Source organism: Neophocaena asiaeorientalis, unplaced genomic scaffold (genome assembly GCF_003031525.2).
Source record: "Neophocaena asiaeorientalis asiaeorientalis breed wild unplaced genomic scaffold, Neophocaena_asiaeorientalis_V1.1 scaffold280, whole genome shotgun sequence".
Classification (NCBI taxonomy): domain Eukaryota; kingdom Metazoa; phylum Chordata; class Mammalia; order Artiodactyla; family Phocoenidae; genus Neophocaena; species Neophocaena asiaeorientalis.
Window position 1 is genome coordinate 256,497 of NW_020185321.1, and position 15,418 is coordinate 271,914.

Consider the following 15,418-nt stretch of genomic DNA (forward strand, 5'->3'; position numbering starts at 1 on the left):
CTGCCGCCACAGCCGCCTCTCCGCGCCCGCGCTCCCGTCGCCGCCGCGCCCCCTGCGGGAGATGGAACAGAGGAACCGGCTCGGTGCCCCCGGATACCTGCCGCCGTTGTTGCTGCACGCCCTGCTGCTCTTCGTGGCCGACGGTGAGCGCGGGAACTTTGCTGCTGCTGGGGGCTCGGGGGTCCTTGCCGGGGCCGCCAGAGCCAGCCTGCCCTTGTCGCCGAGGAGGAGGAGAAAGAGAAGGGGAAGGCTTCACAGTCTCCAGCATTCCCAGTGTGCAGCCCGGGCCTGGCGGGGTAGGGGGTGGAGAGAGGCAAAGGGTCGCCGCATCGCTGGCGCCCGCGCCCGGGTCGTTCGGAGCCGGACCGGGGCTCCAACTGCGGACAGGCTGCTTGCGGGGTGCCGGGAGCTGGCGCGCCCCAGCGTGGCTCTGATAGTGCGGCCAGGCGCGGGGAAGAAGTGTAATCCGCCCCTGCTGCCCCTCGCGATCTGGAGGGAAGCAGCCTGCAGCTGTAGCCGGTCTCCCCTGCGGCCCGGCAGCTGCTCGACCGAACTTTGCCAGCGCCTGGGCCACACGAGTAGCTGGGGGGTGGGAAGCACACGGCCAAGAGAGCCGGGGACCGACCGTCTCGCCTGGGGTTGCCCCAGGCCTCCGCCCCACAGCTGGTCACGCCTCTCTCTTCCCCCGCCCCCAGCTACATTTACTGAAGTCCCCAAAGATGTGACAGTACGGGAGGGAGACGACATCGAAATGCCCTGCGCGTTCCGGGCTAGCGGAGCCACCTCGTATTCGCTGGAGATTCAGTGGTGGTACCTCAAGGAGCCGCCCCGGGAGCTGCTGCACGAGCTGGCGCTTAGCGTGCCCGGCGCCCGGAGCAAGGTAACCGGCCGCCCACGCGGCGCCCGTGCTCACCCGCCTCGTGTCGGGCGGCTGGCGTAACCCGGGCGAGGAAGGCAGGGCGCCGCCCTGTGGTGCAACCCATTTCCTACCCTCCCCATGCCCACAGCACCTTCAACAGCAGCATTTGTTACCCCCAGATCCTGTTAATTCACTTCCTTCGCCGGAAACCTCCCCGAACTCCACGCCTAGCCCCTAAGAAGCCGCACCTCATCCAGTTCGCCTGCTCTTGCTGGCTGCGGGCCCAGAGGCTGATGGGTGCTGGGTGTTGAAAGAAGACCCCTTGCTGGGGCCGGGCTTTCCCTGCCCTCTGCCACTTTGAGGTCCCCAGGGCACGGGGCCAAGGAGTTAAGCTCCTCTGGGCTGCGTTCCAGAGGCCGGCAGAGCACGGTGTACAGGTTACCTCCTGCCCCCGCAGGATCAGAGGGACTTCCCCCACTGCCCATCTGCCTCTTAAACCACAGTCTCTAGCACTGGCGTTCTCTCTCTCTCTCTCTCTCTCTCTCTCTCTCTCTCACACACACACACACACACACACACACACACACACACACACACACACCACCTACCTACCCTCTACCCAGAGTCCCACCCTTAGTTACTGCTCACGTCTCCCACTGGGTCCTGTCCAGATACACCAGCCCCTCCATCCAAGGGGTTTAGAGAAACACGGCAGGGAATGAGGATGCTCCTCCGGAGGGAAATTGGCCTTTCTTCCCACCGGGTGGCAATCCAGCCTCCCCTCTTTGGCAGGCAGGTGTGCTAGGGCAGCCCCTCCTTGGCCGGGCGCCATGCTAGCTGCAAGCCCTGCTTCCTTCAGGGTAAAACTCCTGAAAATCCTGATGTCCTTCGTGCCCTCAGCTGTGGCTACCTCCCGAGCGGTTTCGAGTCCCAGCCCGCCTGCGGAGGATCCTCTTGCAGGAGGCTCATCTGAGTTCCCTGAGCCTGAAGGCCACCAGCCTAATATCTCTCTCTTCCTCTTTGCATTTTAGGTAACAAATAAGGACGCAACTAAAATCAGCGTAAGTGTTGAGCCCAGCGCGGGCCGCGGGAGACCCCTTCTGGCCGCTTTGTGCCCCGCAGCTTCCTCCCTTTTAGAAAGGCTCAGCGGACGTGCGGTGTAGGGCCCTGCTCGCAGCCTTGCATTGTCCGCTGCTTGGCGTGTCTGGGCGCCTTCTGTCACCGGTAGCGGATAGGGTTCTCTTTCGTGTAAATCAAGGGTCCCAGGCCTGAATCTCCTTCCTCCTCTGTACAGTCACCTGTAAAATTCTCCTTCAGTCTCCTTGCCCTAGCTGCGACCGGTGCTTAGGCTTGTGGCCCCCACTCGTGCCCTGCACACACCCGGCGCTCCGCTGCAGCCCTCTCCTCCACCTGGGTTGCGGGTCGCGGTGCCGGGGTGCTGTGGGCTGGCTTGGGGAGTTGTGGTAGGGGGAGGAGTCTTGCCAGTGTTGGGGAGGAGACGTGCCCAAGCTTTCCCAGCTGGAGCGTGGAAGTATCAGGGCCTGGAGACGACCAGGTCTTATGCTCGGTTCAGAGGTGACGGTTCTCTGGGAGCTCGGTGAGGGCTACAAAGCTGTTGCTCCCTGGCGTCTCCACCAGGCGGCAGGGAGATGAGCTTTGTCCGGAGCTTCATGCTGCCGCGGAGAGGCAAGTTCATAAGTAGCAGGGACTGAGCGGGTCTGGCAGCAGCCTCTGTATCACCTGCCTCCTTGGGAGGGCGGAGGGTTAGCTGAGAAGGGCTGGAGCCGGGAGCAGGTATATATGCGCACTCTGAGGGCAAGGCGGCTTTCCTACGGACACCACCCCGGTCCACCGGATTCTAGAATTAAGGAACGTTAGTTAGTACGAGTAGATGTGGAGGACCTGACGTAAGGCCATACCTCACAGTGGATGTGGGGCCGAGCCTGAGGTTTCTCCAAGGTGCCAGAGGGAGGAAGAAGGGGTGGGTTCTGCGGCTCTGAAGGGAAAGCTATGGGAAGACGCGAAGGTAGGTTTGTATGAGCAGTGGGGGCAACCTGAGGCACTCCTTTAAGATATGGGGCAGCTGGAGACTCGATGCAATGGGCAGGGCCACCGAGGGTCCACTCAGAGTTGGGAGCTCCATACCACTGGGGAGCCACGGGGGTGAAGGAAACCTGAATCATGATGATGGGCAGAGCCGGGTCTGAGAAATGTTGGGGTGCTGTGGCCTGGGAGCGCCCTGCGGGGCTGGGCACAGCTGCACTACGCTAGCCAGGAGCGCGGATTACGGGCCTGCCCATCCCGGCCTCTGACCCCAGCCCCCGCTCTCTTGCAGACCGTGCGCGTCCAGGGCAATGACATCTCGCACCGGCTGCGGCTGTCGGCCGTGCAGCGTCAGGACGAGGGCGTCTACGAGTGCCGCGTGTCGGACTACGGCGACGACGACACGCAGGAACACAAGGCCCAGGCGCTGCTGCGCGTGCTCTCACGCTTCGCGCCGCCCAACATGCAGGCCGCCGAAGCCGTGTCCCACATTCAGAGCAGCGGCCCGCGTCGCCACGGTCCCGCCAGCGCCGCCAATGCCAACAACGTCGGCGCCGCCGGCCGGGCCACCTCGGAGCCCGGCCATGGCGACAAAAGCCCGCCTCCCGGGAGCCCTACCGCCGCCCCGGGTCCCGGAGTCCCCGAGGCCGCCGCCAACTCCGCGGCCCACGCAGCCGCCACCACTGTCGCGGCCGCGACCGCTGCTTCGTCAGCGTCGCCGCCACCCCGTGAGGCGGTCCTTCTGCGCCAGAGGCACGGCTCGGGTAAGGGTGGCGCCGAGAGGGCGCGCTCGCGCGGGGGTGGCTCTCGCCGGAGGGGCGGTCCAGCTCGGGTAGTTTGCGGATGCAGTCTTTGGTGGTTCATCTGGGTGCGCCCGGGAGCGTTTTCCGCAGCCTCGCTTCTGCGCTCTTCCTGCTGTTTTCCTGCCTTCACTGTTGGCCGCTTGGAGCATTCGGGACGTGTGTTTATGAGTGTGCGCGCTGCCCAGCCAGCGACTTCCCGCTACGCACGGGCTGGAGGGAGGGGAGCCCTCCTTGCGTTGGGAGAACTGAACCCTGCGGGCTGCCCTCCGACGGCAGTGGGCCTGCTTTTCTCCTGGAACCCTTAGCGCCTAAAGGGTGGGCACTAGCACTCAGTCTAGAGTGAGAGGAGGTGGTTACAACTCAGGTCTGGTAAGTCTGGCTGGTGCCTGACTGGACTGAACAGACATACTTTGTTCAAGCCAACAAGGCTGGCCTGGCTGTGTAGGCTCTGCTCTCCTTGGCTACCTCCAGGCTGGTCCTAGACACAAGCTCTGCTATAACTCACCACTCCAGTCTGCTTTAGGCCCTCGTGGTGGGAGGTTGGGGGTGAGGATGGAGCCCTACTATTGTTAGAAGGGCACGCAGAGGTTAAGGCCTGCTCTCCTAGGGAGCTGAGAGGGTTGGGGGAAGGGGAAGGGAGTGATGTTGAGAAGGGAGTCAGAGAACAGAGAGTAAGGACAATGGACTGACTGCAGAGCAGGCAGGTCTGGAGAAGGAGGGGCTGCTTAGCAGTGGTGGGGTTTTATGGAGGGTGGAAGGGCCTACTGCCCCATGTGCCCTTCCTCCCAAGGCATCCCCCACTCCCAACTCAAAGATGGGGCCTCAGAGGTGAGCTCAGCCCCTGTGCTCACTCTCTGTGTCTGACTTTAGGCTCATCACTCGCTCTCAGTCTTGTTTGATGCATAGTCCCATAGAGAGCATCTCTACTGTCCTTGCATCACTGGGAGGCTGGGCTCTGGGACAGTCGTATATAAACCTACTGGGGGGCGGGGAGCACACTGTCATGCCCTACTCTCATGGTCCTTAAAGTACAGACCACCCGCCACCAGCATGAGCACTTTATAAGGATGCAGGCTCCTGGGCTCTCCTGCTGAATCCGAGGAGACAGGCATCCTAGCCTCCCTCCCTGGCTGATTCTTAAGCCTTCAAGCAGTCCAGACCCTGCCAGTTGTCTTCCACATCAGTTCAGTTGTTTCTCACGAAGTTATACTCCCTGTGGGAGCTTCTCCATGTGGCTCAGACTGCTGGCTACATCTGGAGGCCTTGTCCCCCTTAGGCTCCACAAGACCTTCCCCCAGACTGTGGGGGAAGGTGGGTCAGCTGGGAACCTGTGGAGGTCCTCTCCCCAGATTCCCCCACCTGTCTTGGAGCTTTCCCCCACCTGTCTTGGAGCTTTCCCCCATATTAGTTTAAGATAATACCAGTTGCTGTGCAAAACCTCAAAATGCCAGAGGCTTAACACAATTCAAATGTATTATTTCTGGTTTAGGACTCAGGCTGACAGAAATTCTACCATCTTTAAGAGGTGGCTTCCAAGCTCACTCTGGGCATCAACATACAGCCCACATACAAGGGAAAAGAGAATGGAAGCAGCTCTTCTCAACCCAGTTCCCTGAGCAAACCAAGCCCTGGGGCTCTAAGGCACACATTACATGTGATGAATTGACTTCTTTCTTGTGCATTTAGAATGGATCTAGTTATCTGTCATTCTTGTAAGATTGAGAAAATGGCCACTCAGATCATTTTGGTAGGGCTTAATTCTCTCAGAGAAAAGCTGATATGGAGAATGACAAAGGAAGTTTTTAAAGGCCAGGCCTGGTAAATGTTAATTCCACCCTCATCCATTGGCCAGAACTCAGTCAGATTGTTCAACAGATGCAAAGGCAGGCTAGAAAATGTCCTCAGCTTGGCAACTGTTATCCAGCCTCATCTATTCAGGGTGGAAGAGGAGCCTGAATCATGGGGCACGTAGCCATCTCTGACTAGCACACAGTACGTATACTGGAAAAGTGCTTACTCACTTGCAGGGTGACTGGCTTAGTTGATGAAGAAAACACCCTTCTGCCCCATCCCCTTGGGCACTAGCAAGTAAACGTGTGTGTCTTGAGCTGGAATATTCCTCTGGGATATCCCATAGACCATGAGTAGAGCGGCAAAGCAGAAGATTTGGAAGGCCAGAAGCCCAGATATGCATTGTGCCTCCTTCATTTACTGGCTGTGTGACTTTAGGCAAGTGGCTTACCATCTCTGAAAGTACTTCTTTCAGAAATACTTTAGTAATCCCTGACCTCAGAGGGAACTCAGAATGGAAATTGCTGTATAAGGCTCATTGCTATCACCAAGGCCATTATCTGCTCTGGCCAAAGAGGAGAGGTTGCGGGAGATGAAGCTGAGTGGCTGGTGGTTGGCAAGCTGTAGAGGGCCTTGAATGCTGAGTGGAGCAACAGGGATCATTAAAGCCTTTGGTCAAGGAAGCGCTATGTGAAAAGAGATCATTCCTGCTTGAATCTCCCTTGCCCCCTGGCCAGAGCCTGACCCCCTGAGCCTAACCAAGGCTGACCTGACTATGCCTGCCATGGCTGGTCAGATGTCCAGTCTCTGGGCTCGACCACAAGGGGGCTCCACGGTAACTCATCGCTATAGCAGGAACCCAACCATGGAAGGTGGCATGGACAGTGCCCTTCTTTCTGGAAGGTCCTCAGGTTAGCCCAGTTCTGATGGCACCTGCCAGCCACAGGACAGCATATTAATGCCCACATGGATAAGGGCAGCAGCCCAGGCAGGCGACCCCTCTGCCCTCCCTGGAGTGGGAAGGAGTGTTCATTTCCCTCCAGAAAGCACAGCCAGCTGGGCTCCCACCAGGGCTGACAGGGCAGCGCAACTAGGATAGGGGTATGGTGGCCCCTAAGGTCTCTGTTGCCCCAAAACCAGTGCTAGCTCCTGAACAGGCCAGTAACCATGCAGACATATCTCAGAAAGAACCCCAAATTCAGAAGAACCCCAAATTTCTCTCCATCTCCAGTTTGGAAGGCCAGTAAGGTGGGGCCTTCAGCTGGAAGACCAAAAGGCTGGTAACCTCCACTCTCCAGGTGAGCTCTTGGGAGAATCATTGTGCTGTGGGCCTCTCTGTGTCCCACTCTGGGCATGGAGAAGTGGATTAGAGGACTTCTAATCCACAAACATACCTGAATGGCTTGATCCCAAGGAGGGACCCATACCATCTTAAGTGCCCCATCTCGCCTCACCACTCAAGGCTGCCAAGCCTGTGGGCTGTGGACAGAATGAAGACTGCAGACTGTGTTATGAGTCACAGCATTAGTAACCTTTCTATAGGGCTGTGTTGTCGAGCAGCGCTTGGGCCTGCCGAGCCTCCCTGGGATGCAGCAGCCCAGCCGATCACTCAGAGCCACCACCAGCGTGACTCAGAAAGGGAGTTCGAGGCGGTGACCTCAGTCTTGCTCCCCACCCCCCCACTGTCCCCACTCTCCTCACCCCACTCTCAGTTCTTGGCAGCTTAGAGGGGAGGGGACGAGGAAGGACTATTGCCCCTTGGTTACCAGGCAAGGGTGTTTGCAGAGTATAGCAGTGAGGATGCTGGCAAAGCAGATGGCACACTCAAGCAGAGTCATGGAGGAGAGGCAGTGAGAGTATTTTTTAAAGGTGTGAACAAGGTTAGGACAGCTAAGGATGAGAACTGGTCCCCAGGGCTAGTAGCACTGAGAGCCACTGGCCTAAAAGGGCCTGAAAGGGGCAAGGGGAGGGAGCAATTAGCAGAACCCAGAGAGGTTAGCTGGACGGAGAGGCCTCCCTTGAAAGAGCTGAGGCCTTGGGAGAGGGACACAGCCGACCCACAGTAGCCCAGCAAGAACCTCACTCTTCTCCTGCCCTCCAGTTCCCTGTCAGGGCCTCCCATTGGCCAAACCTTCCTGGGCACGGAGGGTAAGTGTACCAGGTGATGCAGGCTATACAAGCCAGCTTGCAGGGGCTCAAAGCAGAGTGGAGAAAGCCGACGGGTGGATCTGGAGGGACAAAGGGAATAACCCAGCTCTCAAGGGAGGAAGATGAATTCTGCCCCACCCCAGCTCCAAGACAAACCCAGAACTGAGTTTCTAATTAAAGAGGTCACATAAGGCCTGGGTTGAGTGGATACACTAGCTGTTTCAGATTGGCAGCCTCAGAGTTGGTCCCAGCCCACCTCCCCAGACAGTCACCTGTTAAGCAGTTGCTCCTGGGAGAAAGTCAGAAGCCCCAGACAACACTGTGTTGCTGTGTTTTTTAAGCAAGCCTCTTTACTAATGCTAGGAAAGGGATGAGGGTACTGACTCAGAACTTCATACTTTAGCTACTGCACAGCCAGGACAGAAAAGCCTTCCTATGCTCCATACATGCCCAATGTAGCCAAATACATATTTGCACTAAAAGTTTATGTGCAAAACTCATGCATTTCACATCTCATTTGTCAAAAGACATTTTGATATTTGTGCTTAAAAATAACATGGGCTAGATTAACACAGCAGAGCCAGCACAGGAGATTGGGCTCCTTCTTAGCCATGTTCATAAATCTGACTCCTAATTAATCTGAATACTGAAAATATTTCATGAACACTTTGTTGCTGCCTGCCATTTCCAGGAAAAAAAAAAGAAAAAAGAAAAGAAAGAAAACAAAACGGTATCTTCCAGATAAACCCTTCTAGCTGGAAAGTTGCCACAGTGAAGCCAAGTGTGGCCTTAATAGAATACAGTTTGCAACTGAAATGGCTTGTGTGTTGGCAAGAGGTTCCCCTCTGCAGGGACCTGGGGATCAGCTCTGTGGCGTGTGAACCTATACTTAGCCTTGGGGCTCCGGCTTCGAGAAGAGCCACCATGGCCCCTACAGAGAACCAGCTGGATGTGGCAAACTGCTGCCTGGTGCCCACACAGAGAACTGGCTCTCAATATTTCAATTAGTAATGAGAGAAAGACAACCAAGGCCATAGGTGTGACGGCTTCGGCTTTAGAGAAACTGTTACTGCTGGGAGCCATCAAGAGAAGCATCCTTGGTGTGGCCATGCAACCGTAAACCATGACCGAAGGGGACTGTGGATGAGGTGAAGGCACTTACTCTCGACCCATGCCCCTGGTGGATGACAAAGCTGGCGGAAACAATGCCAGCGTGACCAGGGAGAATCTCCTTGCAGTGGGGAGGGTCTCCAACTAGGCCAGCAAGCCAGGCGGCAGTCAACTGGTCTTCCCATCTCCCTAGGCCCACAAGGACCTGAAAACCATCACCTTAAATAAACAATCCACTCTTCCCTCAAGCTCTGATGTGACACAAGGATCATAATTGTAGAGAAAATAAATCTGGCAAAAATTGTCCCAGAGAAGAGAAAGTGAGGCTCTCTGAGCATCCTGAAAGAGAAAATTAAAGGATTTCATAAAGGAAATGGCTGAGCCTCACAGCTGACAGGAGGCACCCACATCAGTGGCAAACGTGTGTGATTATCAACTACATGGCGTCCCCTCCCTCGTCAGCCAGTCCCATGGTTGCCATGAGCAGGAACCAGTGATGGCAGTCACAGACTCAGCTCAGAGCATCAAGGGCACCCATGGAACTCCAGGACAAAGCTGTCTGTGTCAGTGGAAGTCCCGAGGGAGGATAGCCCCAATCCAGCTGAGGCAATCAGAGGAGGCCTCCTGTAGGCAGTGTGTGATTTCAGGCTTGAAAGAGGCTCCTGGGGCTTTGTCCTCCTGCTTAGGTCAGTCCTGGGGAAGTTTCTGGAGGCCTCTCTTTTCCTCCCCACTCTGTGCCCCATGGATTGAGAAAGTCACACCAAATGGAAGGGCCTTTGTCCATCACCGAGCAGTTAGTCGGCTTACTGCGCGGCTGTTCTCTCAGCATCAGGGAGACCCCAAATTAAGGATGAAACAGCTGCACTAAGGATTGTAATAATGATAAATAATACTTGCCTTTCACTGAGTACTTAGTGTATGCCACACACACATCTCACTGATGTCCCCCCTTTCTGCAGTTCCCCATGACTCTTTCTGCCCCACTTCATCCAACAGTCCCCTCCCCAGAGCCCAGACCCTTTCTTCAGCCAGGGTGGCAGCCCCCTGGGAAGGGCGGAGAGCCAGGCTTTCTAAGTGTCACTGGGAGCCGAACCCACCAAGAAGCTTCTCATTAAATATGCCAGGCACACCTTTTAAAAGCTCTGAATATTAAGGATTCCCCAAGCATCCATGGGAATAAATGAGGTCAAGAGCTTTTGTAATATGATATTGATTACTTCTGCCCCATGTGGACAGAGGCAAGGGCTTGGCTGTGGGCTAAACCTCTAAGCTTTATGGCAGATGCCGACTTGGTTTTAAGACACCTTTGCGGCACAAGAAAAAAAAAAGTATCATCTTTTCTATTCCCCCATGCTTTGCTGACTGTCACTAGGCATCTCTTGGAAACTCCAAAACAGTGAGAAACTTCGTTTTGTCTTATGTAAGGGCTGCAGGAGAGTTTAAGATTACAAGCAAACAGGCCCAGCACCTGCAACCGCTGATCCCTACCTTTTCCTTATGAAGGATGACAAACCTCCTCCCCTGGGATGTAGCTTCTGGGGGAAACAGCCTGCTTGTTGGTGGTTTTGGTGTTCTCAGGGAAGGTGCGCTATAAACACAACATGGATTACCCACTTCGGCCTCCTCTGGGTTAGGGTTTAGCTGCCATTGAACAGAGAGCCGTGCAAGCGGCTGCAAGGGGTGCTGAGTGGCAGCGAGGGCGTGAGGCCAGCCGGGACCTCACTCGGGCCCCCTGTCACGCCACCCCCTCCGTGAGACAGCCCTTGAGGGGCAGGCCTTGTGAAGCCTCGTCCCTGCATCTGCAATCCTGGGTGAGGCTATTTCTGGAAAGTACTGGTTGTTCCATTCCATCCTGACCACCCCCCAGGCTGAAATATCAAAGCTACTCTGGACTGGCTTCTGGTCTTTGTGGTTCAAGGAGAGTGTTTTTGGGGGCCCCACCATTCCCCCACTCAACCACGCCCTCAGACTCTGCTCCGTCCATCTCAGAAGTGACCACCCTTCCAGAGGGCTACTCATGTGTGAAGGCCAGCTGTGAACAGGGCACCTCCCGAGTGCACCCAGCTGGACACCCAGCACTGTTAAGGGGGGAGACCATGGTCAGTCAGGGCCTAGACAAGATCTCTTAAGGGAGCTGCCCATTATGGTGGAAAAAACAAAACAAACCTGAGAGAGGCTGACAACAGTTCAGGAGAAAGTGTTACCACTTTTCCAACCACTTAATTCTTCCTCTGCATTTCACACATTCAGCTAGCTGTTCAGCTAGCTGGCTAGTAGGCAAACCAGGGTTTGAATGCCAACCAATCTCCCTATTTCTGGGACTTACAGAGCTCCAGCCACCCAGAAGTCACAGTACATGCCTCATCCTCTCACCCTTCGTAAGTACTATGCTTCTCATTTTCCACATGAGTCCAGCTGCTTGCATTCGAATCCTGATCCAACGCTTCCTGCCTCCCACATGCAAGTTCTCACGTCTGTTATCATCTGGGTGGCACCAGTGACCCATGCCAGGAGGCGAGGGGCGGGATCAGAGGAGATAACCCACAGAAAGAGTGGAGCCTAGCACAGGACCTGGCACCCCGAAAATGCTCAGTAGATGCTGATTCTTATTATCAGCGTTACTCGTGGGAACGGCACTGACCAGCCAGGGTCGTTTCCTGAGGCCTAGGGGCTCCGATCTTGAGACTTCTTCGCTCTGAGACGTGTCTCCCTCCATGCACTGTGCATGTCATGGGGCTAAAGGAGAGGAGCTGATGGAGCTTCAGAACAGAAAATGCCCTCAGATTGCCAGTGGCTCAGTGAGATGCTATTTTTGTCATTTCTCCCTCTGTGCCGTTTGGAGGGGGGAGGAAAGGAAATGGGGCTGATGCCACGTCCTCATCCTTGTGTGGTGGTGGCTATTTTGCATGAGTCAGGAGCTCCTTGGTGAGCAAGGACAGGTTCACTATGGTTCCTCGTGTCCCACCTGCACATTGCACCATCACATCTGTGCACCTGGACCCCTAGTGACGGTCAGGCAGCCAAAGAGCCTCCAGGGCCGGCCCAAGTGGAGGGGAGGTGCCCAGTGTCCTCACTGGGACTCTTAGCACATGAGATGGAGCCACTTGTGTGGGGAGGCCGGCTGCCCCGCAGGGATGGGCGTGTCAAGTGTTGGGGCTCGGGCCACTGTTGCAGGCTCAAGCCTGCACTGTCTTCCACCATGTGCTCTTGCATTTTGTCTTTCATATCCATATCTGCCTGGATCCCTTCGCTGTGGCTCACTGAGCCTGATGACTGCCAGTAAAGGTGCTGCTTGGCACCCAGGGACCAATGGGGAGAGGGTAGGATGAAGAGCGGGCTGCATGCAGAACTAGGAGGCCAGGACCCCTTCAGGCCCCACATGAGCCTCCCTCCCACGCAGCACTGCAGGCTCATCAAGAAGGAGGTCTGCCTGCCTTTAAAGGAATGATATAGCAAATTGATTATCACACAAATGCCGCTTAGCCCAGAGAAAAGATCCTTAATAAACCCCTGGGGGGATGGGGCTGACATAGTTCCAAGGCTCATTCTGAGCTGGGGTAGGGGTTCCTAGCTAACTATATCTGGTCTGGCTAGGGCCAAGGGGTGGGGGCTGCCCAGGGCGTCAGATAGACCCCACCTCTGCCTCAGGGAGGAGCTGATGGCCCAGCAGTGGTGGCCAGACTGAGCAGCAGGTACTCTGAGAATGAACTCAGGGCTCAGCTGGGACACAAAAGGGACTCAGAAAAGGTGCAGCCAGGGTGGGTTGGTAGTGGGGGATCACTCCACAGAGGGAGGAAGTCTTCCTGACCCTGCAGCCCAAGGAGTCTCATTCATCCTGAGCACTCAGAAGGGCCCCACTGCTCTCTTAGGCCCCCAACGTTTCCCTCCTGTCCTGGAGTCAGGGCCTGACTGAGCACCCCATCCAGACTGATGCCCTGGGAAGGCAGGCCCAATTCTTTCTCATGTCTGTATCCCTACCACCCCACATGCACATTCACTGGGCCTGGCACTGGTTTGTTCAATCATTCATTTACTCATTCATTCAGAAAATGTCCATTGAGCATCTTATGTGTAAGAAATATGCTAGGCACTGAGAACACAATGTGAATAAGACCAACAATGTCCTGGGAGTCAGAAGAGGGAGAGACAGACATTGATCAAACAGTCACATAGCAAGTAAAAATTTGCAGCTGTTGCTGGCACTCTAAATGAGGGACCCATGGGCTATGGGAACTAAGAATAGGGGGATGTGACCCAGTCAGGAAGGGGTCCCTGAGGGAATCACACTTAAGCCATAATCTGGGAGATGATTAAGAGTTGGCTTGAGAAAGAGAGAGAGTAGGGGCTTCCAGGAAGCGGGGACAGCATGTGCAAAGATCCTGTGGCAAGGCCTGACAAAGAGTTACTATGGCTAAGGCAGAGAGAGCAAGAAGGGGTGCAGGGGGAAATTAAAGTCAAGAGTAGTTCAGGGGTTAAACCCCATAGAGATGGAGGCTTTGGCTTTTGGCAATGGATGGGGAGCAGGTGTCTGGCAGGGCATGATGCTTTTTGAAATGACACCCTAGCTGCAGTTGTGGAGAATGGAGAGGTAGGAGCAGAGTGGATGTGGGGAAACCACTTTAGAGCCAGTGATCCAGCCAAGAGATGGCAGGGCTTGGACTAAACGTTTGGATGGATGGGTGAATGGGTAGCAAAATAAGTATCTGATGAGTGAGTGAAGGGAAGGATGTGTGACTGGATGACTGAGGTTGGGGGTGGGTGGGAGGAAGGATGAATGGACATGTGGATGGATGGAAGGAATGTGTGGGAAAAGGGTGTAACTGGGTGGATGGATGGGTAAATGGGGGATAGAAAGAAGGATGAGTGGATATGTGCATGAAATACGGATGGGAAGTTGAGTGCATGCGGCATGCAAGATGGGCCTTGCAGGAGGAGTGGGGCTGGGGCTGCAGACGTGCCTAGGGTTCACATTCCCCACACCTGCACTCTGCACACTCAGTCCACGTCCTCTAGGAAGGGGAGGCCACAAGGATAAAGGTCCCACGTGGTGACATGGCACAGACTGGCTAGGCCCAGAATTTCATGCCAGGTCATGCTTCTGCCTGCTGTCCCAGGCCACAGAAAGGACGGGTAGAGCAAGGGGACACAGCCAGTCTCCAGCCTGCCCCAGGTCCCCGAATCCCTCAATCTTCAGAAGGTACCTCTGTCACACGCTGTTGAGGGGCAGGAGCAGGGGACCCCTCCTTCTGCTGGACACCGGGCACTCTGGTGGATGTAGCCTGGCCAAGACTTGATGATTATTGCCCATATAAAAGTTAATATAGATATATTTTTTCAAGCATTTAAAAAAATCAAATCTCCAGGTGGGCAGATGAGTAACTGTAGTCACGTTAAAGACTAATGTAACAAAAAATACACAAGGCAATAATTCATAATGCATTCTATTCTACAGAGTCATATTTTAATGTGTGACATATCCTGGGCAGCTCCTCTGTGCTAATTTTTTTTTTTTTTTTTTTTTTTTTTGAGGTACGCGGGCCTCTCACTGCTGTGGCCTCTCCCGCTGCGGAGCACAGGCTCCGGGCGCGCAGGCTCAGCGGCCATGGCTCACGGGCCCAGCCGCTCCGTGGCACGTGGGATCCTCCCGGACCGGGGCACGAACCCGTGTCCCCTGCATCGGCAGGCGGACTCTCAACCACTGTGCCACCAGGGAAGCCCACATGTTATAGAATTTTCAGAGCACTATCCCTGGGTAATTAAAATGTGTTAACCTTTTCAGTTAAATTGTGTTTCTGAAGAAAAGTCCTCAGTGTGAAACAGAAAGAAATATCCAGGTGTCACCGAGGTAGAATCTAGAGAGGAAGGAACTGCTGTTGTGTGGCCTCAGGGACCTGCAGCCCTTCTCCCCTAGCCTTGAGCTTCCAGTCTGTCATTCCTGCTTTTTCTTGGCCAGGCCCAGCTCCACTGAGTGGGACGAGGGAGACTGAGGCCTGGACCCACACAGAGAGAAGCCTGCACTGAGCAGGCATTAACTGAGTGTTCACTGTTTGCCTGACCTGGGGAATTTGGGGCACACTCTGCCTCAAGGGACATAAAGGCTATGGAGGGGACAAGTGGGATTTAAACAGTGCTGCAATGCTCCAAAGAGGGGAAGGGACCACTCACTTGAAGCCCTGACAGGTCTCCATTTCCCCATCTGTGTAATGGGCACACCAGCACTCCAGCATCTACAAGTCCATGAGTTTTAGGTCTGGAAGTGGCCCTGGAGAGTCTCTAATGAGTGGTTCCCAAACTTTGTTCCTTGGAACCCTGGGCCCCCAGCCCTACCTCCAGGTTCAACCAGAGCAGTTCTGCCTCTAATTCTTTTTGCGGGGGGGGATTGTGTGGGTTTTTTTCCACACCACCTGGCATGTGGGATCTTAATTCCTCAACCAGGGATCGAGCCCATACCCCCTGCACTGGAAGCACAGAGTCTTATTCACTGGACCACCAGGGAAGTTCCCCCTCTAATGGTTTTAAATATTGGGGTTCCACGCAGCCTTTAGCTTGAAAAAGGAGTTCCACTGCTTTAAAAGATTTTAAACCAACTGATTTAGACCAAATATTTATATATATATATATACATGCAAATATATAAATATATAAATTATACAAAATATACAAA

The 15,418-nt window shown here is 55.0% G+C and overlaps 1 protein-coding gene across 2 annotated transcripts in view; it reads left to right on the forward strand.

Annotated features, from left to right (window-relative positions):
* Positions 1 to 6: 6 nt before the first annotated feature.
* VSTM2B (V-set and transmembrane domain containing 2B) overlaps positions 7 to 15,418 on the forward strand; it is a 27,216-nt gene continuing 11,804 nt past the window's right edge. Inside the window, exons 1-4 of one of the 2 annotated variants that reach the window (XM_024734148.1) lie at positions 7 to 143; positions 696 to 880; positions 1,891 to 1,920; positions 3,195 to 3,666. In XM_024734148.1, the coding sequence (XP_024589916.1) occupies positions 62 to 143; positions 696 to 880; positions 1,891 to 1,920; positions 3,195 to 3,666 (769 nt within the window). In that variant the 5' untranslated portion in view covers positions 7 to 61. Of the gene's footprint in view, positions 881 to 1,890; positions 1,921 to 3,194; positions 3,667 to 15,418 lie in introns of both variants that reach the window. The other variant, XM_024734146.1, reaches the window with a different exon arrangement.